General features: G+C 34.9%; 6 protein-coding genes across 7 annotated transcripts; 3 read left to right on the plus strand and 3 right to left on the minus strand.

The window, feature by feature from the left end:
• Window positions 1–15: 15 nt before the first annotated feature.
• LOC108479816 (UDP-N-acetylglucosamine diphosphorylase 2-like) lies at window positions 16–7251 on the plus strand. Of its 2 annotated transcripts, none has more exons than XM_017782624.2 (15): window positions 16–647; window positions 899–953; window positions 1037–1188; window positions 1948–1987; window positions 3140–3232; window positions 3303–3406; window positions 3488–3562; window positions 3969–4008; window positions 4118–4200; window positions 4285–4362; window positions 4913–5056; window positions 5629–5696; window positions 6253–6367; window positions 6498–6654; window positions 6783–7251. In XM_017782624.2, exons 1-15 carry the CDS (start codon window positions 495–497, stop codon window positions 6878–6880), a joined length of 1455 nt encoding a protein of 484 aa, XP_017638113.1. In that variant the 5' UTR covers window positions 16–494; the 3' UTR covers window positions 6881–7251. The 2 variants fall into 2 exon arrangements, 1 of the variants encoding a protein (XP_017638113.1); XR_001870500.2 differs by having other exon boundaries at window positions 120–647; window positions 6253–6417.
• Window positions 7252–7775: 524 nt separating this feature from the next.
• On the plus strand, window positions 7776–8714 carry LOC108476911 (uncharacterized). The gene has a single exon (XM_017779283.2). The coding sequence runs from the start codon at window positions 7902–7904 to the stop codon at window positions 8544–8546; it is 645 nt and encodes a 214-aa protein (XP_017634772.1). The 5' UTR covers window positions 7776–7901; the 3' UTR covers window positions 8547–8714.
• Window positions 8715–12357: 3643 nt separating this feature from the next.
• On the minus strand, window positions 12358–14258 carry LOC108477484 (UPF0481 protein At3g47200-like). The gene has a single exon (XM_017780030.2). The coding sequence runs from the start codon at window positions 13948–13950 to the stop codon at window positions 12454–12456; it is 1497 nt and encodes a 498-aa protein (XP_017635519.2). The 5' UTR covers window positions 13951–14258; the 3' UTR covers window positions 12358–12453.
• A 778-nt stretch (window positions 14259–15036) lies between these two features.
• Window positions 15037–16609, minus strand: LOC108477485 (UPF0481 protein At3g47200-like). The gene has a single exon (XM_017780031.2). The coding sequence runs from the start codon at window positions 16531–16533 to the stop codon at window positions 15037–15039; it is 1497 nt and encodes a 498-aa protein (XP_017635520.1). The 5' UTR covers window positions 16534–16609.
• Window positions 16610–19302: 2693 nt separating this feature from the next.
• Window positions 19303–19958, plus strand: LOC108478940 (uncharacterized). Its single transcript, XM_017781393.2, has one exon. The coding sequence runs from the start codon at window positions 19304–19306 to the stop codon at window positions 19763–19765; it is 462 nt and encodes a 153-aa protein (XP_017636882.1). The 5' UTR covers window position 19303; the 3' UTR covers window positions 19766–19958.
• Window positions 19959–20998: 1040 nt separating this feature from the next.
• Window positions 20999–25556, minus strand: LOC108478919 (potassium transporter 11). Its single transcript, XM_017781373.2, is given in 11 exon segments — window positions 20999–22078; window positions 22156–22410; window positions 22553–22720; window positions 22807–23067; window positions 23173–23223; window positions 23424–23650; window positions 23652–23670; window positions 23745–23966; window positions 24029–24220; window positions 24506–24572; window positions 25125–25556. Coding segments are annotated over 9 exon segments (2352 nt in total). The 5' UTR covers window positions 24183–24220; window positions 24506–24572; window positions 25125–25556; the 3' UTR covers window positions 20999–21083.
• Window positions 25557–26581: the final 1025 nt, after the last annotated feature.

Below are 26581 nucleotides of genomic sequence, written 5' to 3' on the forward strand. Positions count from 1 at the left end.
GTAATTGATTGATTGAATATGGAATTCGGACCCCCAATGTCTGTCCTATCGGGATTCTATTGCCATTGCGCTTTCTATTACATACATACATGCATGCATACGTACATACATACATACATACATAGCATTTGAAATCAGTGTTTTCAGATTTGATTAGAAAATGATGGACGGATACATTCAGAATAAAGGTCATTTCTTTCATTATTGCTTTTGCCTTTTATTGGATAATAATAGGATTTATCGTCAACGATGAATGAGTAATGCAGTAATTTGGATGGGAGGAGAGGGCATTGAGGGAATTCCAGTTGTATGTCGACACGCCACTCCACAGGTTTCTTGTCTTTGCTTTGCCATGGAACCAACCACCTAGGCTAATTAATAATAACTAATACAGAGAAGAGATGAGATGAGATGAGATGAGATGAGATCTACCAAAACATAAACAACATTTGCAGGTTGGTTTGTTTAGTTTCTACGCAGCTTCTGGTAACAAAATGAGGGAGCCGATGGGGATACACAGCAACGCTGTCGCTGCGCCCCCTCAGCTACTGCTGGAGAGGCTCAAAGATTACGGCCAGGAAGACTCTTTCGCTCTTTGGGACGAGCTTTCCCCTGAAGAACGCCACCTCCTCCTTAACGATATACAGGTCACTACTCTTTTTTATCAACTACCACGAACCAATCTCGTTTCGCTTTCCAAACATTTAAAAAAAAAAAAAAAACTCCTTCGACATTCAACTGCAACGTCCAATTATTCAAAATCCATTCTAATTGTAACTGTTTATTGAAATTCTTCAATTCCAAGCAAGTTCGACTGCAGCTTCGATTGTTAACTGATAGAGCTATAACTCAAATTTTGTTCTTAATTATTATTTTAACTTCTGTGTTCATTCTTCAGAGTTTGGATCTTTCCAGAATAGATCGGATTATTCGCTGCTCGCTTCGATCCCAGGGTGCGTATATACAAATAAATCCTTACTTCTCATCTATTTTGGTTATTTCTTTAATATGATTTTGTATTCTTGTTGGCTTTTAGGACTGCCGGTGGCAGCAATAGAGCCAGTGCCGGAGAGTTGGGTGTCATCGGTGGATGAGAGAACGATGGAGCACAGAGAAAGGTGGTGGAAGATGGGATTGAAGGCTATCGCAGAAGGCAAATTGGCTGTTTTGCTCCTATCTGGTGGACAGGTATTGCTTCCTGTTGAGCTATATTCTATATCTTCGGTAGGTAAAGAATGGAGAGAAGGGAAAAGGTGAGGATTGAGGAATGGGGGAAAAAAATAAAGAAGAGGGGAAGGAAATTTATTTACTTAATTGTATTGAACATAAGGGGATAGAAGTGGAATGATTTTTTTCCCGTCTCATTTTGAATGATTGGATTTTGAGGAAAAGGAATGCTGCAGATACACTAAATTTGTTTCCTCTTCTTCTTTTCTTTCTTCCCAAAAGGAGTGGATTGAAAGAAAGTAATCATTCTTTCCTATCTATCTATTACAGTGTTAGTAATTAAATGGTGCTGTTATTACGGGTTCTGGGCTAAGGAGTTTTTCCACCTCTGACCATAATTTTGGAATGATGTTGCCTTAGAGTGGTTTGCACATTAGACATGATATTTTGCCACCAATGTCTTCACTTTTAATGCAAAAAGCAGATCCCATTAACTTTTAAGTGGATGCTCACTATTTACTAAAGGTTGGTATGATGTTGCTTTTTTGGATGTCTAGTAATGATAATTAGTGACATGTCTTAACTTAAAAAGTGGATGCTTCAATCTGTTTTTTTCAATAATTATTTCTAGTTAAAAAAATTGATTTACAGGATTCTATACTTTTCCATTAATGAAAAGGATCCAAATCTGCTTTATGAACAATAGGCCATGTTCACTAACCTTTTTTCATTTTCCATCTTTTGTCTTATCTTGGTATGATTGATTGAAATGTATTGCAGGGGACTCGGCTTGGAAGTTCAGATCCCAAGGGATGTTTCAGTGAGTACATTTTATCCATTACTGACATTATTTTGAAAATCTTATGCTACATTAGAGTTTCTTGGATGATGATGTCAAGTGATTTGTGTGCTGAACAGTTCAGGGAATGAATGTCCTTTCTGAAAACTAGAGTTAACCCATGTTAATGCTTTTCTGTCCTCACTCTTCTTGGTTGCCAAATTCTCTCGAGTTCTGAAATCATCGTTTAATTCTTGGCCATAAATAGATGATAAGGTTCTGGAGAAGTGCTGACTGTGATGATTATACCATAATGCCCTGGCTCTGTCTGCATTAATCAGAGAGATTTAGAAGGAAACATGTTTCAAACGTATAAAGCAAATGAGGAGAGAAAAAGTTAAAACGAACGAACTTGTTGGATAGTAAATGGTGCAAGAAACGTTTTGATTAAATATTTGAAATTTGAATAGCTTTATATTATTTTTTTTTCAGTAAAGTCTGTATATAGCTTTAGTCCTTTTGTTTAGTAAAGTCTAGCTCTATAAATGAATAGAGCATTTGATGAATGTTTTGATTTCTCTTTGTTTATCAAGCTACATAAAGCATTATGAACAAGGTTTTTAGGCGCATTTGATAAACGAACCAAACTTGAACAGAGTACATGCAGTTCATTTATTTATAATCACACAGAAGCTCGTTTATGAATTGTTTAAAGATTGTTTAGTAAATCGTTTAAAATTGCTTATTATTCAATTATAAGCTAGCAATATTAATTTTTGTTATTTGTGTTTTATTGTATTCATTTGTAGTTTAATTATTAAAATTCCTGTTCCATTATTTTGTATTCAAAATAAGAAACATGTTTATTTCTTTTTTGTTTGTTTAAATTTAATTATACAGGTTGAACAGATTTTTAATTGTTTGAAACATGTTCACTTAAGTATTCATGAATATGTTTGTTTAGTATTCTCGAACAAGTCCATTTAATTTAAGTGAATTCATTCAAACACATAATTTTAAGCAAACAAGCATGAGCATAATTTAGAAATTCTTAACTAACACAAGCTCAAATATAAACAAACATACACAAACAGGGGTCTATTCATTCATGCTCAGTTCATTTACTGACCTAAAATTGTCTGTTTGTTATTACTTCAAATTTATTGTTTTTACTTTTTTGCATTTTCATTACAGATATTGGACTTCCTTCTGGGAAGTCGCTTTTTCAACTGCAAGCTGAGCGGATTTTGTGTGTTCAACGACTAGCTGCACAAGCTATGAATGAGGGTAAACTTCTTATCTACTACTCTGCATGATTCTCTGTGTGTATGTTATCCTGATGATTAGGTATTTGCAGGTTCAGTGACAATTCACTGGTATATAATGACTAGTCCATTTACTGATGATGCAACGGGAAAATTCTTTGAGAGTCATAAATATTTTGGTCTTGAAGCAGATCAAGTAAGATAGTCTCTGATTCTCTGATTTTCTATTGTCTATCTTTGTTAATTTTGCTGACTTTGAAGGCTGGACATGGTGCAGGTTACTTTTTTCCAGCAAGGCACCATACCTTGTATCTCAAAGGATGGTAGATATGTCATGGAGACTCCATTCAAGGTATGGTTTCTTTAGTGAATGTGCAAGTCAATAAAAAATCAAGTTCTAATTAAAAGGTGATCAAGTCCTTGAACAGTTCTACTTACTGTATAACTGATTCGGATTGGATGTTAACAAATACTATTATAACATTGCAACAGCACTATAGGGTTGAGAATTCTTGTAAAGTAATGTTGATTGCTGAAAGGATAGAGGTACCTGTCTCTAAGTTTTAGGATGGAAAAGTTCTGATTCTGTTGCGTAAAGCAACAGTATTGCTTCTACACTATTCTCTTTGAAGCAGTAATACGTGAAGGTTTTTTATTTGGCTGACAATAATATTCTTTTATTTCACAATCTGCATCTTTTTCTAAGTGGCAAACTTTTTCAAATGTGGTGGTCACGTGAGTGCCTTTTTTCAAGCCAGGTTGCTAAGTCTCCAGATGGGAATGGAGGAGTATATACAGGTATTTTGAAAATAATGTACAAATAGGTGGTGTTTGCTATTCAACTATCTTCTAAAGTGTCCTGGTTTCTTCTATTATATAAATATTGGATACCTAACTTTTTGTTCAGCCTTGAAATCTTCAAGATTGTTAGAGGATATGGCCACGAGAGGGATTAAATATGTTGATTGCTACGGTGTTGACAATGCATTGGTGTGTTTGTCTTTGTTTTGTTTCGTTAAAAATTTCCTTGATATTTCTTATTTAAAGAGACAGTGATAAGGATCTCGAGTGCAGGTTCGTGTAGCTGATCCAACATTCCTGGGATATTTCATTGATAAAGGTGTAGCTGCAGCTGCTAAAGTTGTCCGGAAGGTAGTTAATTTTCTCAATGTTCATGCATATCTGGGAACTTCAGTTCCTATTTTTTCCTATGTTATGCATATTTGAGAGATTTAAGCTGGATTGCAACAGTTCGAAGGACTTTTGTATATCTAGTTATCTACTGACGTACCAGTTAAATCCTTGGGTTCCAATACCTCCTTTGACCTTTAGCTTTCTTTGGGTCTTGCAAACAAAGACTGTGGGGTGGGGGTTGGGGGGGGGGGGGAGGAAGGCAAATTATTATTTATTAGCATGATATTGATGTTTGAAAGTTACATTTATTGAGCTTTACTTTGTCTTTTAATTATGAAGGAATGCTTGTGCTTTCCATGTTTTATTCTTGAGTAGCACATATTGCACTGATCTGTTATGCTGCATCTCACTCTTCTCATGTCATGCAAATGAAGAACACTGATTGCGTAAAGGCATGCCAATGCTTTATCTTTTTGTTGCGTAAGCTTGTGGAATTTGATAATATTGTAAACTTTAATCACTTTATGATTTTATGATGTCTTAATTTCTTCTAGTGATATGGTTACAGGCCTATCCCCAGGAAAAGGTTGGTGTTTTTGTAAGGCGAGGTAAAGGTGGACCACTTACTGTGGTTGAATACACTGAATTAGATCAATCACTGGCTTCTGCAGTAAACCAGCAAACTGGGCGTCTACGTTTTTGTTGGAGTAATGTACAGTAATTCTCACCCTTTCTTTTTGGTTTTTATAAGAAAAATTGCTTGCTTTTAACAAAAGCTAGTGCTTTCAGATTCAAGTATGCTATATCTTTTGGCTTTTCTTAGGCTTTTATTTGTGAGATTGTAGGCAGTTCAGTTTATAGGTGAGAGATGAAGGTCATGCCCTTAATGGAAAATATTTTTGAAACCATTCAAGAAACAAAAAGTTTTGGAGGTCATAGAAACTGTTTACAGCTGGCGAATTCATGTAATTTTTTGTGGACTTCCTTGCTCTCGAACTTGAATGACTTTATTTTACTGTTTATTTCCTTCTCTTTAGATGATAGATTTTTAGAAAAATTTCAATCACTGCTAAATAGATAATTGCTCTGGGGTATTCAAAATTTCACGAACAATTTTTGTTCTTCGATGGTTTCAATTTGGTTTGTTACCTTAGGAAATGTGTTAGCGACTTATATGCCTTGTGCTAATTTGCCTAGACTATGTTAGAGACTTTGCCATAACATCTCAAATAATTGGAATAGGTGTGACTATATTCCTTGTGCTAATTACTTTATGTTTTTCAGGTGTGCTTACACATGTTTACTTTGGATTTTCTAAACCAAGTGGCAAATGGCCTTGAGAAAGACAGCATGTTAGTGTCTTATTCCTGACCTTCAGCATTCACATTTTGATATGTTATGCCTTGAGCATTGCTTTTTCTATTAATGCTGTTTAGAGAATAAAAAGCTCATGAAATGATGCAGTTCCATGTCCTGCATGATTGATGTATTTCCTCCCTCCCTCCCTCTCACTCTCTCTCTCTTTCTCAGTGAATTGAAAACAAACCTGATAGTGAAGTGCCTTATGTTTCCTTCAAACTACCCTTCCAACCTGAAAACTATTATTATTCCTAGAAAATTGCTGAAAAGATAGTTTTCCACGACGTCATTGAGAAGAAAAGAGGCTGAGCTCATAGGGTCCTAAAGGAAAGGTTTTTTTGATGCATGAAGTAATACTATAATACAATTTAATTCAGCTATCTTTCCTGTCTTTTAAGAGTATATGACATGTAAAATGGACAATTGAGAATCTGAGATCAATTATTATATTTCTTGGCACCTCTATAGATCAGATTTGTAATTGCTTGTTAGTGCCTTCCTATCTAACCCTTAAAAGGATGTGAATGTGTATATCTGTCTTGACTACAGCTACCATCTGGCGGAGAAAAAAATTCCATCTATTCATGGTTATACAATGGGTTTGAAACTAGAGCAGTTCATATTTGATGCATTTCCCTATGCTCCTTCAACTGCTTTGTTTGAGGTGATCACCTTTCTCCTGCTCCAGTTGATTTTCTTTGTTGTTGTTGAGAGGTATATTTTTTTCACTGTTTACGGAAATTGCGTCAGGGGATTAATTACTCATCTAATTCTTTGTGTTTCCAAATATGTAGGTATTGCGAGAGGAAGAGTTTGCACCAGTGAAAAATGCAAATGGTTCAAATTATGACACTCCAGACAGCGCGAGGCTGCTTGTTCTACGACTACACACACGTTGGGTAGTTGCTGCGGGTGGCTTCTTAACACATTCAGTGCCATTATACTCCACTGGTAATTTCACGGTTGACTTTGCATGTTCTGTTATGGCTCTATTGTTGGTTTTGGATCTCTAGTGGTTCATGTGGTGTGTCATATATTTTGTCATTAATCCTCGACATGTTTTGAACGTATGAACCCAGGTGTGGAGGTCTCACCGCATTGTTCTTATGCTGGAGAAAACCTAGAGTCCATATGCCGGGGAAGAACATTTCATGCACCTTGTGAAATAACATTTTAATTTGACTTGTATTATTCACACATTCTTGATTATGCAGCACCAAGGCAGCCTATTTGGTTGAAAAGGCAAGGTCGTATCACAAACAAATTGGCAATGGCATGATCTCAAGATTTTGCAATAATTCTATTTATTGTTGCGGCTTTTTTGAAGTGTTTGGTGCATTAATTGAAGCAGTTGTTATAATTGGTAAATCTGTTTATAACGTTGTATCAAATGTAGAGTCCTCTTTCAGAACTCAAAAACACATTATTCATTTCACATTTTGATTTGGTTGGGGTATTATGTATTCAGCATGTGAATTAGTAATCACTTAATCATTTTTAAGCACTTTATTTTCAATAAAGAGAAGAAAAACATTTACTTATTGTAAAGATATCTTAATTTTATTAATTTAAATTTAAATTTATACTAATTATTCTTTATATTATTACAAATTGTTATAATCATTATCTAATAAATAAACTGTTGTACCAAACGAAATGTCAATGGTTTAACTTGCTAGGTGCACGGCTATTTGTATTTATGTTTCATGATTAATAACTTTAAAAAAAAAAAAAAAGATCCTAATATTTGAACGGAAATGGTTGCAATGGCAATAACTTAAAAACAATTTCAATCAAGAGGTTTGGTATTGAGGGTGAGCCTGGATCGATGATTGAACTTGAAGGGGTGGTTCCATCCTAAAACAAAATTAATACTATACTAATATCCTTGCGAATCAGCTTGACTTGTTATTTTCTTTGAACGAGCTTGTTGGGTTGGCAACGCATGACATCGCTTTGGTCTTTTAAAATTAAAACCGGCAAGCAGGCGCTCCTTTTTCTTTGGAGGGCCTAAAGATAAAAGCCCAAATTCCAAACACTGTGAGTCAAGCTGCTGCTTCTGCATAGATTTTTATATTTACTGTTAGTCATCACCACTATTACGGTCGATTAACCTGAAACTGAAAGAGGCGCAAAACCCCCCTCTCTCTCTCTAGGGTTTTATTCCCGATCCTGCATCATTTTAGTTGCTGAAAGAAATGAGCTTGCTTTTAAGATTAAGGCATCATTTATCTAATGGGTTTTACTGCAGATCTCAGATTGTCACTCTCAATGCTTTTGGCTCTTCAATCAGGAATTTTAACCAGCCTGCAAAGCTAGAACAAGACGAAGAGGACGAAGAAGTTGAGATTGATCAACGAAGACTCCCAGCTGACTATGATCCTTCTAATTTTGATCCCACCGAACACCGCAGTCCCCCAACTGAGCGTGTCTGGAGACTCGTTGATGAAATTTCTGGCCTTACTTTGTCTGAAATTTCCGAGTTAGGCTCTATTATAATGAAGAAGCGAGGAATGATTGAGCCGCCGACTGTGGGAGTCATGAAGGCTGGTGCTGCTGCCGGCCTGGCAATGAAGACGGCTGGTGGCGGGGCGGCAGCTGCGGCAAAGGAAGAGAAAAAGCCAGATAAGACTGTTTTTGAATTGAAGTTGGAGTCATATGAAGCTGCTTCGAAGATTAAAGTAATAAAGGAGGTTAGGAGTTTTACTGATTTGGGTCTCAAGGAAGCTAAGGACTTGGTTGAGAAGACGCCGTCTGTCTTGAAGAAGGGTGTCTCCAAGGAAGAAGGTGAACAAATAATTGAGAAGATGAAGGCTCTTGGTGCCAAAGTTGTTTTGGAATGAACATTTGACAGGTATTTTTGGTTTATACCAGACCATGTATTCTTGCTGATACTTAACCTTTGCTTAATTGCTTGCATATCTTTACATTACCAGCTTAAGTTTGAACTTGGAATTAATTATTGCCCAAATTTTACTCTCTTATCAAAGTTGGAACGGAAAATTACTCCATCCTGTTACCATGTTTTTCTATTAAGAATAATAGTCCAAAATTATTATTATTATTATTATCATTATTATGATGCCTAATTGCTTTGAGAATGCCAACTAGCCTAGATGTTATATCCCTCTACAATTGTAATGTAATACCGGTTTCTCTTCTGTGCATCTCGGATGTTGCAATGAAAGAAAACACTTCGAGCATTCTCAAATTCTGAAACTTGGATTTGGGTTATGTTGATAGTCCAGGAAGGTCTAGGCAGAAGATTAGAATTTAGAAACTAGCCCTTGTATCACATCACATAACCATGTTATTGAAACTTGGATTGGGTTAGAGTGTTCCTTCTCCATTTGCAAGAAATTTAGAGAAAAGGGAACTTCATTCAGTTAAAATTAAAATTTAAAAGACGCCATACCAGAAAAGAAATGAAACATAAATAATAAATATATCCACTTCCTAGGAGCAGGGTTTTATTCTCAATTTAATCTAATGCTCCCTTTCTGTTGTTGTATGTTTTCCTCTGTATGCTTTACTCAGTCCAAACACACAAGACTACATTAACCTATTTGTTTAAAATACTCATATATATACATGGCAGGCACTAACGGTGCTCAGATTATGAATTCAAAGTGATTTTATATTAAATTCTTTTGGCTGAAAGAATTATTTGATTTGATGAATGGAAGAATAGGAACCAAATCCAATTAATATGCAGTTGTCCATTTTTGCAATCTATATTTAAATGAAGAAAAGCTGTTGTTCCATTATTTTGGTAAGCTAAGAGCAGCGATGATTGTCCAGTACTGTACAAAACTGCGCTTGGTCTGCCCTCTTAGTTATGAAAGTAATGTCATATAAAAAATGTACGTTTGTACTTAGTTGAGAAAGTAGTTTTGTTTTTTGATTTCTGTTATCATGAATTTGTAATATGTGATGCCTTGAATGTTTAATGCATTTATTTTTTACCAAAAAAAGGAAGTATCGATGTCTGAGATGCCTCACATTGGTGAAAAGTAATGAGACTCCATATTTATTTGTTATAAACAGTCGATGGCATCTCCATCTCTAATGCTACCACCAGGCCGGCTCAGCAGTGACTCCAATGCCACTTTCGCAAACTTCTCGAGACGGTTTGACTGCCATAGCGGTTGTCCTGACAAATGAGGTCAAGGGTCAGAAGATCTCACAGAACTATGTTTTCGATCCCAACTTCTCTTACGAGGAGGGGGGTAATATTATTAACTATCATAAGAATGTGTCAACAAAATCATTTAGGCACCAGTTAAACCAAAGTCTGGGTTTATCCAAGTAACAAAATATTACAAACCTTTGATGTAACAATAGCATTGCTCTTGACATGCTCAACACACAGCCAGGCAGATTCTGCATCACGAAGCTCGTCATTGGAATCCTGGAGATGCCATCGACTGTTTGCAACAAATAGAATTATGGGGACATGTGAATAAGATACAGGGTGGGTAGACAATAGTTTCAATTATTTTGAATATGAGTACATGTGAACAAGATACTAGTTATCTGTCGTAATATAATGCTTTTAATTCTTTTGTTAAGTTGATTTTCAACTTCAACCTTGTATATTTTGAATAGATTCAGTGGTAATATTGTTGACCATTCTAAAAAGTCATAGGGAATGGACCACAAATATATGTATTAGTTCCATGATGTCTAATTTTCTGTTGGCACTAAATTCTTAATATTTGTTTGTTTCGAAAAATTAAAGGGATCGAGAAAACTGTTGGACACAAGTTTTTCAATTCTCCTTTTGAAGATATGGTCTAATCTTTTGTGTCACATCGAACTTGAACTTTCAATGGTTAATTTGCTTCTCTCACCTATTATGGTAGTATACATGGATTCGTTAAATGATGAAGTAAATATAGATCATCATGACTTGATAAACGGAACCAACTAAATTTAAATTACGAAAGAGACCAAAATTTCCATTTTCAAATGTATCCAATGTTAAAATGGAAATCAAGTTCTGCCTAAAAGATGATATAACAAAAGTCTCATTCAAATCCAAATAAAATCAAAACCAAGTCAATAATAATTTGAAAGTTCCCATTACTTCAACTTCTATCGAATTACTGTCACCTATGTAGATGTATCTTTCACCATCATTTAGTTTTTGGTAGTTTTAACAACCTTGCATAGACACACTTATGTAAGTTGTTGCTTCGAAATCTATCCACCAAGTGTGTTTAGGTATCAACGTCAAATTAATCATAAAACAAACAAAATCAAATGGTGCACCTTTCACACCACAAGAGAAACAACCATCATTAATTGAATCATTTTGTTGTTTCTTTTGTAGTGTCGTAACCGCAACATTTTTTTTTTGCCTACCACATTGAAGTTAGATTTGTTAAGAGAGTATCAAATTTAGCCTTTTCCTTCTTGACAAGTCCTTTTTCAAATACTGACAATAAAAATATGTCAAACAATAAATCTTTTTTTGGGTCGATTTATTATTCATATGTAAAATCGAATAATTTTCACATATTTATTACAATAATTGCACATGTAATATCATTAAATATTAACCTTCATTTTAAACTGATCAATATTAACACGGCTTAAATTACATGCACATAACCTTTTCTATTTTAAATTAAAATAATTTTAACAATAGATGTCAGTTTGGTAACTTATTATTTCAACTAAATTATATTAAAATATATAAAATATACCAAAATTTAAATTTAATATTTCCATAATAGTTAAAGGTCGAACTAAAATTTTTATTAGAGTATAGTTTCAAATAACCTAAAAAAGGTTATCTAAATGACTTAATAAAAAAAACTCAAAATCTTATTCTTTGACTGAACTTGATATATATTAAATATTAAAACCAAATATAAGATTCGAAGCTTAGAATCAAAGGCCAGAAATTATAGCCATTATCAAATAAAATAATTACAAAAAGATTGATAATATACCTATTGAATTCATTCGTGAAACTTTAGTTCTAAATGACGACATTAGAAAATTGATTATCTTATTAAATGTTCGGTAGAGTTGGATATAATTGACATGCCATAGTATAGATTGAGTATAGGTTACTTTGACTGCATGTCAATGAGCATTGGACGCATTTTGTTCCAGACGTTCCGATGAGTGTTGGGTATAATTTTTACTTCAATTAACCAATGAGCGCTAGGCGCAATCTATTTGCTTCGAATGTTTTGATGAGGCATTAAGTACCAAATTGATGTGTCGATTGGAATCTTGGTATTCGTTTCCAAATTAAGTTAATAAAGATATAAAATATAAATTGAAAAAATCGTATACAAATTAGATAAAAATGATGAAATGAAGAATTAATCTAAATAAGATGATAAATTAGAAAATATTTATTTTTTATATTTTAGAGAAAAAGGAACAGAGAAAACTAGAATGTAATAATACGTTGGACCGAAAGGGAGTGAGCTAAACAAATCGAATCAACAAAATGGACAAAGGATTAAATAGCTATTTGTTATGGCTTCTCCAATAGGATCTAGCTCCCATTCACTCTCAAACTTCAAAACTATATTTAATAAACATATTAAACTAATGGAACAAAATAAATCAAAACTATATTTAATAAACATATTAAACTAATGGAACAAAATAAATAAACATACTTACCCATTTATTATAATATGACAATCAATTCTATTAACTTAAGAGAGAGAAAAATAAGAAAATTATTGACATGATACAATATCAACAATAGTAGAACATAAATCAAACCGAATACATCCAAATTATATCCTCATGCTCATTTCTAATTTTGAAAGAAAACAAATGACTGAGAGGTAGAAGTAGGCAATGAATTAGGTCATGATAAAAAGGTCTGTTAAGATTCTTCGGATCTTCTACAAATGCAAATCCCGTTTGAATTAGTGAGACATAAACAACTATAATAGCTCCAAGGGTAGAGATGCCTACCACCCAACTTCTGAAATAATGGTGTACCAACCCCGCTCTAAACCAAGCATAGGAGCCATTGCAATAAGTGTTCATATCGTGTACCACTTTGCATAAATAAGACTCCCTACCATCCCTTGCTATTTCCTTGCACAGTCCATTCACAAGTTTTGCCACTTCTTCGTTGCTACCTAAACAATGGTGAAGAATCCCCTTGTGGTGAAGAAGTCCCACATCTTCAGCTGAGTTAATCAAACCATCGAAAAAGAACAAAAACGATGTCACATAAGGTTTGCACTTGGGATGGCATTGTTCATAGGCCACCATGTTTCGAAACAGGGTTCCCTTGTGATCATCGATGTAGAGAGGAGGGACTTTTAGCCACCTCTCCTGGGATCTTACATCTAGTGGAGAACAATTAACAGCTTTCTCAATCACGACACCAGCTTCCATTAGCTCCGTTATGGACCGCACCATGTCAATCCCCTCTTCTGCTGCATTGCTCGAATCGCTCGTCTTGCTGGTATTTAGTCCTTGTGATAAGTTTTTAGGGAATGGGAGGATACTTTGCCTGAAAAGGTCAAGAAAGTGCAACGTGTTCTGAATTCCTTGTGCATTCACGGCCCTCACATCCCCTTGAGACTGCAATAGAGGATTGAAAAAACAAAGGGCAAGCTGTTCCAAGCATGCGCTTGATTCTTCTGATCTTTTGGTCAGCTCAAACAGTTTCTGCAGAACAAAAAGAGGAAGCTGGTTTTCAAGCATGATCAAATCCCGACGAAGAGTAGGCAGCATCCACCTTTGAACAGAGGGAGCACAGTGAAAGTTGTTGTGCTTCAACTCTCTCAAGAGCTCCACAATGAAGCAGCCATCAACCAGCATCATCCTAACAAATTTATCCTTACTATGTTGCTCAGCATTGTCCCAGTAGCACCTACGAGCATCCTGCTCCAAATCTTCCATGGCTTTCATCGCTGGGTGTAGTTCCACCCCATTAGGCTGTTTTGGACGAAAGAGGCGGTGAAAGAATTTCCATTTCAGCTCTTCCATTGCTATTAACCTTTCCTGTCCAAGATGGTAAGGACCGATTGAGATGATAGTAGGAGCATAGGCGTCGGGTTGCACCTCACGCATGTTAACGGGGACCCTGTATATGCACGCATTTTCTCTGTCATTGGGAACAATAACTGCCAACTCCTCCTTCAATGTGGCTTTCCACTTTGATAAATGTTGTTGATTCAAAGCTTTGGCAGTGTCATGAAAGGTTCTGCTTGACTTGTGCAAAAGCAACCTTGTAAGGGAGCAGTTTCTCATTTCCAGATGAAACTACAAGTAGACCAAGCGAAAATATGAAGATGTTACAAGAAAAAAAAGCAACTGAGTCACCTTGGAGAAAATTGATAAGTTATAAGGAAGAATAGTTCAACTCTTTTTGTTGTAAAATGCAAATATTGTTGTAACTTGGTAACATGGAGTGTACCCAAGCAGAGTTGATAGATTAGTGGATAGATAACACACAAGTATTGAATTGCAAATATGTTCTTTAAGTTAGGGATGAGAAATAGCTAGGGAGGAGGGAAAGTTTTTGGAAGGATGTTTTGAATGGGTTTTGAAAGAAATTTGGGAGTTCTTAATGTTTTTGTTGTTTTTGCATTTATTGTTGACTGTTGTTTTTGCATTTATTGTTGACCGTTGAGGGCTGATGGCCTGATGCTTGATTTTTTTCTACCATCCATTTGTTTTTTATATTATAAGATTTTATTTTTTATTTTTTTTGGGCTTGTGAATTCCTATTTGATTTTTATTGAATTTGGGGTTTATTTTAATTTTTATTTGGTCTCTAGAATTTTTGCTGTTGTCCATTTTTTATATCCAATCCAACAACCGACTTCTAAAGGCCCTTAAACCAATCTACAACTAAAAATATCAATTTAAAATTATGTTATATATTTATTAGAGTTAAAATGTGATTTTGTATATATTGATTTGTATCTTGATAGTTCTCAAAAGGATAATTTTACCATAATATAAATAATGAATTGCTTATATTTCTAAATATAATTTTATATTTCTTATATATACATAAAAATAAAGCATGTCAGTGAAGAGATAGCTATTTGTTATGGCTTCTCCAATAGTGGATCTAGCTCCCATTCACTCTCAAACTTAAAACTATCTTCAATAAACATATTAAACTAATGGAATATAATTACTATTTTAGTATACTTGAAAACTATCTTCAATAAATAAATAAAACTAATGGAACAAAATAAATAAACATAAGTACCCATTTATTATAATATGACAATTAATGTGATTAACTTAAGAGAGAGAAAAGTAAAAAAAGAAGTTATTATACATTTGAGACATGATACATTAACAACAATAGTAGAACTTAGATCAAATTGAATACATCCAAATTTTATTCTCATTCTCATCATTTATTTTGAAAGAAAATAAATGACTAAGAGGTAGAAGTAGGCAATGAATTAGGTCGTGATGAAAGGGTTTGTTAAGATTTTTCGGATCTTCTACAAATACAAAACCCGTTTGAATTAGTGAGAGATTAACAACTATAATAGCTCCAAGGGTGGAGATGCCTACCACCCAACTTCTGAAATAATGGTGTACCAACCCCGCTCTAAACCAAGCATAGGAGCCATTGCAATAAGTGTTCATATCGTGTACTACTTTGCATAAATAAGACTCCCTACCATCCATTGCTATTTCCTTGCACAGTCCATTCAAAAGTTTTGCCACTTCTTTGTTGCTACCTAAACAATGGTGAAGAACCCCTTTGTGGTGAAGAAATCCCACATCTTCAGCTGAGTTAATCAAACCATCGAAAAAGAACAAATACGATGTCACATAAGGTTTGCACTTGGGATGGCATTGTTCATAGGCCACCATGTTTCGAAACAGGGTTCCCTTGTGATCATCGATGTAGAGAGGAGGGACTTTTAGCCACCTCCCCTCGGAGCTTACATCTAGTGGAGGACAATTAACAGCTTTCTCAATCACGACACCAGCTTCCATTAGCTCCGTCATGGACCGCACCATGTCAATCCCCTCTTCTGCTGCATTGCTCGAATCGCTCGTCTTGCTAGTTTTTAGTCCTTGTGGTAAGTTTATAGGAAATGGGAGGATACTTTGCCTGAAAAGGTCAAGAAAGTGCAACGTGTTCTGAATTCCTTGTGCATTCACGGCCCGCACATCCCCTTGAGACTGCAATAGAGGATTGAAAAAACAAAGGGCAAGCTGTTCCAAGCAAGTCCTTGATTCTTCTGATCTTTTGGTCAGCTCAAACAATTTCTGCAAAACAAAAAGAGGAAGCTGGTTTTCAAGCATGATCAGATCCCGACGAAGAGTAGGCAGCATCCACCTTTGAACAGAGGGAGCATACTGAAAGTTGTTGTGCTTCAACTCTCTCAAGAGCTCCACAATGAAGCAGCCATCAACCAGCATCATCCTAACAAATTTATCCTTACTATGTTGTTCAGCATTGTCCCAGTAGCACCTACGAGCATCCTGCTCCAAATCTTCCATGGCTTTCATCGCTGGGTGTAGTTCCACCCCATTAGGCTGTTTTGGACGAAAGAGGCGGTGAAAGAATTTCCATTTCAGCTCTTCCATTGCTTGTAACCTTTCCTGTCCAAGATGGTAAGGACCGATTGAGATGATAGTGGGAGCATAGGCGTCGGGTTGCACCTCACGCATGTTAACGGGGACCCTGTATATGCACGCATTTTCTCTGTCATTGGGAACATTAATTGCCAACTCCTCCTTCAATGTGGCTTTCCACTTTGATAAATGTTGTTGATTCAAAGCTTTGGCAGTGTCATGAAAGGTTCTGCTTGACTTGTGCAAAAGCAACCTTGTAAGGGAGCAGTTTCTCATTTCCAGATGTGAAGATGTAACAAGAAAAAGAGTAACTGAGTCACTTAGGAGAAAATTGATAAGTTATAAGGAAGAATAGTTCAACTCTTAAAGGTTAAGTTGTCTATTAATTGAATCTATCCTCAACAAGTGTACTTTTTATAAATATATTTTTGTTAAAAATAATTACTTATCGCAAGTAACTATATATTATTAATTTGTAACTCCGTGGATAACAAATAATTATATGGAGGGAGAATCTGGGACCGTTTCCAGCAGTAGTTGTTTTTGCATGAAATTCCTTGGGAAATAGAAAAACCCTAAACCTACTACTATGCATGGAAACTATAAACAAACAAATCCTATAGTAATATATCCTCATGAAAACTGAAGCTCTTTTCTTTTCGGCCAAAACCAAACTTTCATTCAAACGCCATCTCCATCCTTCACTTCAAATTGATGGATAAATAATCTAATATGACAGACAAATCCTAAAATGTTATTTGAGTGGTCGGTTTAGTTGTTCTATATTCATCAATTCAAAGCTTTGACCCTAGCTCTCGAACTTTGGGCCTAAAACTATACAAATATTAAACTAAATCGGGCAAAGATTATGAAAAACGGCAACAAAAATTTTATTTTTATTTTTATTTTTATATAACAATAAAAAAACCTCCTAGTTCTCAGTAGTCAGTCCTTACCCCAAAGCTCGAGGTGGTGAATACTAACATTTTTTTTCTTTGTTTCCTGGGAAAACCATCCCACTAGATCCACCTGTGAAACCGCGTGGAAACTGACACAACCCTAATAATATATTGTGAATGCAAATTTAAAAATTAGTTGCAAAGAGCATGTTGTACGCACATGATAGAGACTCTGAGAAAGAGGTGCATATTTGTATATACTAATGCAGTAAATCAGGAATGGATCCACCACATGATGAATAATAATATAGAAAAACGGGACTGCTTTAAATTTCAAAGTCACCTCATACATATATCATCATTTGACTGACTGAGTCAAATTAATATTTAGGCTGTATTCACCTGAATTATATCTATTTTCTTCTTATTTTGGTATTTAATTTTTTTTTCATATCTAAATTATAATTTCGTTACATTTTTAGTTCCTGTCGTTTACGGTGTTTAAAAAAGTAACCAATCAAAACACGTTATGTCCTTGTTAATTGCCGATGTGGACAATGACGTGACTGTTGACCACATTGATTGTGAGTTGACCATGTTGACCAAATAAAAATTATAAACAATTATGAAAATATTATTAAAATCATAAAAATATTTTTAAATACATAAAATTGTAAAATATATTTAATTATTAAAAATATTAAAATTGTAAATTATTATTAAATGTTGTTAAAAATATTTTAAAATTATAAAAAGTTATAAAAATATCAAATTGAGAAAATTATTAAAAATGCAAATAATTATTTAAAATTTTTAAACCGGTGGCATTTAATTGATAATTTCACAATTTTTAATAATTTTATAATTTTTATTAAATCAAATATTGTTATTGTTTCAAGACCGTGAATGTCAAAATAGTAATGCCGAATAAATCAAGAAATGAAAAAGATGACAACATAAAAATCTCATTGTATTTACAAATTTTTAATAATCATTTATGGTTTTACAAATTTTAGAATTTGTAGATAAAATTGAAGAAGAAGAAGAATTATTTGATTTGTTAATTATTTACAAATTTTAATAATCATTTATGGTTTTAATGATTTTAAAAAGTTTTAAATAATTTTTTATTTTAATAAATTTTATAATTTAAAAAAATAAAATTTTTCGGTCTAATCAATGCGGTCAACCATCACGTCATTGTCTACATCAGCGATTAATAAAGACACGTGACGTGTTATGATTGGTTGTTATTTTTGTTAACACCACTAATGCAGGGGCCAAAAAAGTATAATGAAACTATAGTTCAGGTATCAAGATAAAAATAAAGGTTTAAGTATTAATATGGAAAATGAGTATAATTTACGGGGTAAACCCTTATATTTATCATAATTTATATACCTATCAAGCATGCAGTGAAAAAAGGAAATTCCCCTTGTTAATTGTTTTCAGTCACCCACCGGCCACTGCCCGCCCTTCAATCATTCGCTCATGTTATTTCAGACTCCCCACGGAATCTTTCTTTCGCATATTATTTGTAATAAGGATTTATGTCTCAAGGATTTATACATGAATAAATTAATTATAATATTACATGTTTTGGTATAAATGAGGTGGAAACTGCAATGATTAAATTATTAATTAATCTTAAAGGATTTGAAATTTTTTTAGAAAATACCTAAACTATTCATAACTTATTAGTGACTGATATATGATAAATTTGAAAAAACAGAAAATCCTAACTAGTTGGTATCTCCAGTACCATGACTCTCTCTGTAAATATCACAGACGTGCTTTGCATGTGTACAGCACCTCTTGTTTGAAGCAAGTCTAGCTCTAAAATTTGCTTAAACTCCACCTTCTCTCGAGCGGTTTCTTTTTTTCTTTTTTTAACTAGTTGTGGTCAGTTCACGTGAATGATGAAATATCAATACTGTAAAGAAACCAGATCACATTTGACTCCTTTAGTTATTTTGGCTTTGCATGAGATTTATCTACGTTAAAAATTAGGTACCAATTTCATTTTAATATATATCTGTAACAGAAACCACCACGCCCATCTCCACTCTCTCCCTAGGACCGTGATTGCACTTCCCTTCTCCTCTCTCTCTATATATTATGTTTCAAGTATATATCCAATAATCCATATGAACCCCTCACTCTCACCACCTTTTGTTTATTTCATAAAATCCTCAAAACCCAACAAGCTAGAAAGAGAAAGGATGGCACAAATATGGCTTCTTTGGTGCCCCAAAAACAGCTGCACCACCAAAAGCGGGGGTGCCACGGGTAGGAGCAGCTTCAGCAGTAAAACGTCAGGGGTCAAAAATGGGTGTTGTTGCAGTAGAGTTCTAGTAAAGATTTTGAGGAAGGTGAAGAAACAGAGCAAAGAGATGGTACGCAGTGCAGGAGCAAGTAGGCAAAGTTCATTCCAGTGTCGGTATGACCCCTTGAGCTATTCTCTAAACTTCGATAGAAGCGGATGTGGGAGCGCTGTAGATGATGATGTTTACTATCAGATGTATGCTTTCTCTTCAAGGTTTGCGGCCAACCCGAGAAGAACCCCTCTTGCTGCTTCTCATACTCAATCTGCTATTGCTTCTACTTAATAATAATTTTTATTTTCTTTTTTTTTTATAATCATCATTGTTATTATTATTTCAATATTGTTCATGATCAAAGGGATAGTGATTACAAAGGTGCATCTAATTAATGCGTTAGTTTTAATTAATGTACCAGTAAGGTGATGCTATGGACTGGAGTTTGTATGAAATGAAATCTTTAGTTTCCACTAATTAAAAACCTGATACCGATGGATCAACTTCTCCTTGCTTTGCGCTTGCACGTTAATTATGGTCAACTTTGATGATGAGAGACATTAGAAAAGATGCTTATATTATATTATATTGTATGTAAAAGGAGTCAGTATAGTAGATGATCGAAACAAATTGCAATGTATATATGTTTATTAGTAAAAAAAATGATGGAGCAGTTTGGGTTGGAATGATTTCAAAAGTGAACACGCAGATTCCATTCCATTGCATTTTAGACAGTAGCCGGTGAGATTAAATTCTTTATCCCCAAGATCTCTTCATGGAATTAGCAATGCATGCATCATGAGAATTATATTAATGGTTTCCTTTGGAAATGCGGGCAGGCATCCATGTGCACTGCAGAGCGCAACCACCTAATTTATTAAACACCACTCCAACGGCTGAATATTCATTTTCTTAATTACCACAGACAAATTCCATGATTGACGCTCATTCTTTCTAGTTACCACTAACCAATGAATTTTTTAACTAATTATTATTAAAGAATGGAAAAGGAAGCAATTCCCAATTTGAATTTGAACCATTTTTCCATGCTTTACCCAACAACATTTTCTTTCTAATTCCCGCAAGCAAGAAATCAGTCCACAAAATAATATAATACTACTATTCAAATTCATTAATATATATTCCACCTTGCTTATGCAATGTATTATGTTATCATAAGTGTTTTATTTTTATTTTTATCTTTTACATTTTATACATTAAAATACAAATTTAATAATATTAATAATATTTGAACTCGCAATAAATTTTAAATTTATTATTTCTAACTAAAACATCATCTAATTTTATCAGGAGAACCATCAATGGCAAAAAAAAAAAAAACAACTTTACACCCTACTTACATTTAAAAATAATGGCCTGACAAAGCAAGTTATATATTAAGATTTTCTAACCTTTATTCCTTAATGGATTTATAGAACTAGAGGATGAATTAAACTCTTCAGGAGATATATTGATAAATAAAAATAAAATAAAATTCCTTGAGAAATTCAAACGCAAAGCGAATTCCAAATAAAAAAAAAATGTTTATTTATGCTGGCATACATATATATAAATATAGATGTTAAAGTAAAAATAGAAAAAGAGTAGCTTACACATAAATAATTTGTCCTACGTTCAACAGACTCTCGTGAGGAACATTAAAAATCGCACTATTTTCCCTACATATCTTCCTAAGAAAAGCATAAATATAATCAATAGCTATTCTCTTGTAAAATCTAGCATCCTTTCTTGCCCTCACCATAGTATTTCCAAGAATGTGCACCACCCCTGCCTCCCTACACCTGTTGAGGAATTCTAACTCATCCATCTCCGTCTGGCTTCTACTTATTTGTCCCATATTCATATATGACACCACTGTGGTATTAACACTGGAGGAGACCATGGTGTTCCCCCACTCATTGCCGTCTCTAGAGTGCTCGCTCGGCGGCTCAGACCAGCTATATTCTTCTGAATCCGAACACCCTTCCATCATCGACTCCAGTCGCACAAACAAGAATAGGTTATCAAACAGCTTTTTCTCAAAATCATCGTCTTTCTTGTGAAGGTCTTTGTACCCATACCTAGCTATACAACGGAACATGTGGAAGTTCTTGGGTCCAACCCGCTTTACAAAAAACCTCTCTTCTTCCGGAACAGTGTAGACGGGAAGGTACTTGACACACACGAAAACAAGCACCGAATGGATGGCTGGTAGGTTGGTGATGAAGTGGGAAAATATGTGGGGTACGCCACTTGCTAGCTCTGTGTACACTAGTCCCGTTCCCGGAACCCGTACTAGTCCCAAACTAGGTCCAAGCCCAAGAATCCATGCCATTGAAACCTTACCATGCATCTCTAACTCATATCGTTTCACTGTTCCGTAATGCCACACATACATGATCAGCAGAAAGGCTGATGCAATAACAAGGGGAACCCACCCTCCTTGATCCATCTTGAACAGTACTGCAGAGAAGTATGTGCACTCTACTACCAAGGACAAGCCTGTGAACAGGGTCACAATAATCCAATGGCTGCGCCACACCAGTATCATGATTAAAGTCATAAGTACCGTGGTTACCAACATCACGAGCACCACAGCTGTCCCTGCAGTAACATATTCAGTCAGCTGCACCATCCATGCACTATGAAACTTGGATAAATATAAATAAGCATAAACTTACCATAAGCATTTGCAATTTGGCTTTGGTTCTTGAATCCAGCAGTAACAAAAATGCATAGGACCATGAGGATCCAATTAATATCTGGAACATATATCTGCCCAAGGAAATTCTTTGACGTATGCACAACCTTCACTCGTGGAAATCAACCATGTGCAAGGGCTTGTTTAACAATTGAATATGTTGCTGATATGGCGGCCTGACTTGCAACTATAGCAGCAAGAGTAGCAATAACAAAAACAGGCCAATATATGCAACCTGCAGTTGAGAGAAAAGAAAAAAAGGACAAACAAAAGATAGTATAGGTAGGAGCAAGGCTTACTAATTACATTTTAGTCTGCAGGATACATATATTTATTTTCAAACTTACATATCAGACACAAGAATTATAATCACCAACCTGGGATAGAGCGATAAAATGGATCAATCACATGGTCACCTTTATTAAAGAGGTAGGCTGCTTGTCCAGAATACGCTAGGAGCAGGCAAGGGAATACAACTACAGTAAAAGCAAGCTGCACAGCCGAAACTGGAAAATGGGCTAGATCAGCAAAAAGCGCCTCCGTACCTGTAACAATTCATCGGTCACCAGTTCACTGAACTTTGAAACTGATAACTAAAAGAAAATAGCTACGCTACTGATAGTCAATTTACCTGTTATACTAAGCATAATCCCCCCAAGGGAGGTCCACCCATCCCTCCGTCTCCTCTTAAAATATCGGAATATGTATACAGGTGAAAACGCTTTCAAAACACTGCTTCCGTATTTCCAAATATTATATGCGCCAATGCCTCCGATCGTAATAAACCAAAGGAGCACAATCGGGGCAAAGAGCCAGCTAACTTTATCCGTACCATAGTGTTGCATGCTAAACAGACCTACTAATATTACCACAGCGACAACCAAAATAACACCTGCACAAGGGAAGAAGAATAGACTTAATAGAAAGATAGACAAAAATTATAGGAAAAGGCTAGAATAAGAAAAAGAATAGTGTGTATGGAAGGGTAGGAAGACACCATTGCTCATGCGTGGATGGGCCACCTTGAGGCCTCCAGATGCTGAAAGAACTGCCAAACACAGCAGACATCAGTTGAGGAAGGAGATATACAAGTGTATTGACGTTAGGATATCAATATGTTACACGGTTTCCATTGTTGATTACACTTGAACATACAAGGAAGAGGAAGAAGCTAACAAAGAGTGGTGAAGGCAGATACTTCTATACGGGTCCTTGGAGGTTAAGCATGAAGGATTAGAAGCAAAATACCTGATATTGCGGGAGTGAGTATTCCATCGCCAATGACATTGCATGTACCGAACAGGACAAGAATCAGAAGCGCATTCTTCCTGTATGTATCTTTCTCCAGCCATCTCTTTGTTTTAGCAGCAAATGATTTTTCATGAATTAATGTACAACAACTATAAGTTGTAAGCTCCTCATCGGTCCTGTGTTGATCAGGAATGTTTTTTACGTTTGCATGTCTACAAAGCAAAATATAGAGCAAATGTTCCACCTGCACGACAAACAGGATCATCATCATATCTCAGATTACAAGGTATACATCCTCATTCACTAATATCAGCTCACCTTGACCGTTGTCATTTGCTTTACACACAACAAACACATACTTGAGGAGCGGGATAAGTGTGAGGGAGTATATGATCAATGAAAGAGCTCCAACAACATCCTCTGGATCTACAATTTCCTCAGGAAATGTATTGTAGAAAACATGGGGAGAAGTGCCCAAGTCACCATAAACCACTCCAAGACTTTGGAAAGCAAGCCGCAGCAGCAATAATGAGATGTTTGCTATAGAATTTGAAACCATGTCAGAATAATCCAATTCCAAACAACTATATGCATTCATTTACTAAAAACTCGATTTAATACCTTCTCCGTATACATGTTTTTCAGCCTCCCAGCCTCCTCCTCAATTGACCGATCAAACTGCTGATCCAAATCCCACATTCTTCCCTTGTTGTTGTCACCATCTTCATCAACCTCCGTCCTTGAACCCATCTCCATATTCTATCAATCTACTTCTCTCCTTACTTCAACATCCACTGGAATATTAGTAGATGCCCAGACAACATTATTTTACAGCAAATGAGTCCTACCCTCTCCAACCCAATCTTTACTTGAAATCCATGCCCAAGCCGACTCAGAATTAGAAACTTGAAACTCAACGAAAACCATCAATCCATATATATGAAAAAATGGCTGGCCAAAATTCAATAACTAGTGACCAAATATGCGACAACTTAAAAGCTTAGCTTTAGATCAAGTATATGCTAGAAACGAACCAAAAACTAAAGCAACAATTTCATGACAACATGCTCAATACATACCAAAAATGAATAAACAGTAGGTTAATCCGCAGCAATCAAATGAAGGAAAGAGCAGCTCCAGGGATACCTGAACAAGCGAAACAAACAAAAAAAAAACATAAATGAATTATGTAAATTAGCTGACGGGTCCTTGTTTACATTATTAATCACTGCAAGAGACTCCCTAAGGAACATCCACTGTCCACAACAAACCCGACCCAAAGTCAAAACTATCATGCATGCATACGCCCTTTGAACCACAACTGGTTCTAACATAAACGAAAATCCAATTACGTTTTGCCTTGAACAACTCTAACGCAAAATACTGGAGATTCTGTCTGTTTACTTTTCTTTCTTACTGCCATAAATATGTAGTTGACAGCTAAAATTATATTCCTTGAAAACTCAAACAGAACACAACACACCCATACTTTTATATATATATAAAATTCTTGAGTTTATGAAAAAAATGGATTTTTTTCCCCTTCCAATCCCAGATTTAACACAAAACAATCAAATATATATATATATATAAATAAAACAAGTAATTTTGATTTGGCTTTTAATCAAGCAAACTAGGCAAAAGAAAGAAAAGAAGGTGGTATAATTGGATGACAAAATCTGAATTGAAGAGACTTACTTGAAGATATTGTAAGACGAGTCAGCCACTCTCCAAGATCTCTGATGCTGAATGCAACCTTTTGTACATAAAAATGATTCCTAATTTGTGTTGATCTGAGTTTTGATGTTGTTATTTGTTTTGCAAATTAATCGGTGGCTCCTCCTTCCCAACTCCAATTAACTAAAAATAAATATGTTCCCTTAACTCACCACCTACTATACCCTTTGACCTTATAAATCACATTATAAAAACCTTGCGTTACAAATTAAAAGATCATATAAATATTGGCTTAACATAAATTTAAAAGATAGAAACCAATTCTTTTGGCCCAAAAGCTGTATTTATTCATTAAAGATGGATCATTGATCAAATTTTAACATTTCTCTTCAAAATATTATAGATAAAATTAGAAAAATGATCAGCCTGAAGTCTCGAGAAAATCATCTTTTTTGATTCATCATTTTTGGATTTTCTTAAAATCTTATTATTAATTACTTTAGTATAAATATGATGTTTAAAATTTTAAAAAAGTATGCGCTACGTAGTGAAGATTTAGATTAGCATATATGTCATTGTCATGTATGAACCTTGGCATTATAATTTCAACAATTCATTTGAATATAGAGGAGGTTTTCTGTCGACTTGTCTTTTTCTTCCCTCAATTAAAAACACATTTCTTAGTAGTTATTTCTCTTTCAGACTAGACAGTAGTTTTTGTATCCAGCCAGCCGCCTTACATATATATCATCATTGCTACCTTTTACTATATTTTTTTTTTCATAATAAGACTTCAACCCTTCAATATTGAAGAAATGAAAAGAATGTGTGATTATTTACCAATAAAAAATAAATAAATAAAAAAGAGTGGGTGATCTAATCCTTGAATGACATTTTACAAAAGATAATACAACTCCATGTAGTTGCGGAATATTTTCTCCAACCTCTTAGATGCACGCAGTTTTGGGGGGTAAAGAAGGGTGGAATATGGATAAAAACCTGAGCAATTCCAGCACTGATGAATAGCGGAATTCACGATGAAATAACACTTCTAAAGGTGTTGTTATTTTTAAGTTAGCTTACTTTTTTTCGTTGATGAGCCAAAGATTGAATACTTGCAACATAAACAAAGAACTCCGAGTATTGTATGGGTGGGTTGGAGCAGTCGCGTGCCAGGGTCCTGTTAGAGTAACTAACTAAGGATTGGTTCAGTATCGGTTAGTTTTGGTAAGTCTGTTAAGCAGTTAGTCGGTTGAGAAACTCACTTGTATTTGTTATATAAGCACATATGCTGTACAGAAACAATAAGAGTGAAATATATGAATCAGTCTTCTTGATGTATACTGTTTCTCTAGAGTTTCTATTATAGTTTAACATGGTATCAGATGTCCATTGATTCCTGGTAATTTTTTTTTCTCTTCTTTCTTCATGTCTCGAGATTCAAGTCCGTCTGCTGTTCACTCCAATACACAGGCCAT

Source organism: Gossypium arboreum, chromosome 3 (genome assembly GCF_025698485.1).
Source record: "Gossypium arboreum isolate Shixiya-1 chromosome 3, ASM2569848v2, whole genome shotgun sequence".
Taxonomy (NCBI): Eukaryota; Viridiplantae; Streptophyta; class Magnoliopsida; order Malvales; family Malvaceae; genus Gossypium; species Gossypium arboreum.

Bases quoted from the DNA above. Each gene is read 5' to 3' on its own strand.
- LOC108479816 (XM_017782624.2), top strand. From the start codon at position 495: ATGAGGGAGCCGATGGGGATACACAGCAACGCTGTCGCTGCGCCCCCT. The intron at 954-1,036 runs GTGCGTATATAC...GTTGGCTTTTAG, and splicing joins CTGCTCGCTTCGATCCCAGG to GACTGCCGGTGGCAGCAATA. The intron at 3,407-3,487 runs GTAAGATAGTCT...GACATGGTGCAG, and splicing joins TTGGTCTTGAAGCAGATCAA to GTTACTTTTTTCCAGCAAGG.
- LOC108476911 (XM_017779283.2), top strand. From the start codon at position 7,902: ATGAGCTTGCTTTTAAGATTAAGGCATCATTTATCTAATGGGTTTTAC.
- LOC108477484 (XM_017780030.2), bottom strand. From the start codon at position 13,950: ATGAGAAACTGCTCCCTTACAAGGTTGCTTTTGCACAAGTCAAGCAGA.
- LOC108477485 (XM_017780031.2), bottom strand. From the start codon at position 16,533: ATGAGAAACTGCTCCCTTACAAGGTTGCTTTTGCACAAGTCAAGCAGA.
- LOC108478940 (XM_017781393.2), top strand. From the start codon at position 19,304: ATGAACCCCTCACTCTCACCACCTTTTGTTTATTTCATAAAATCCTCA.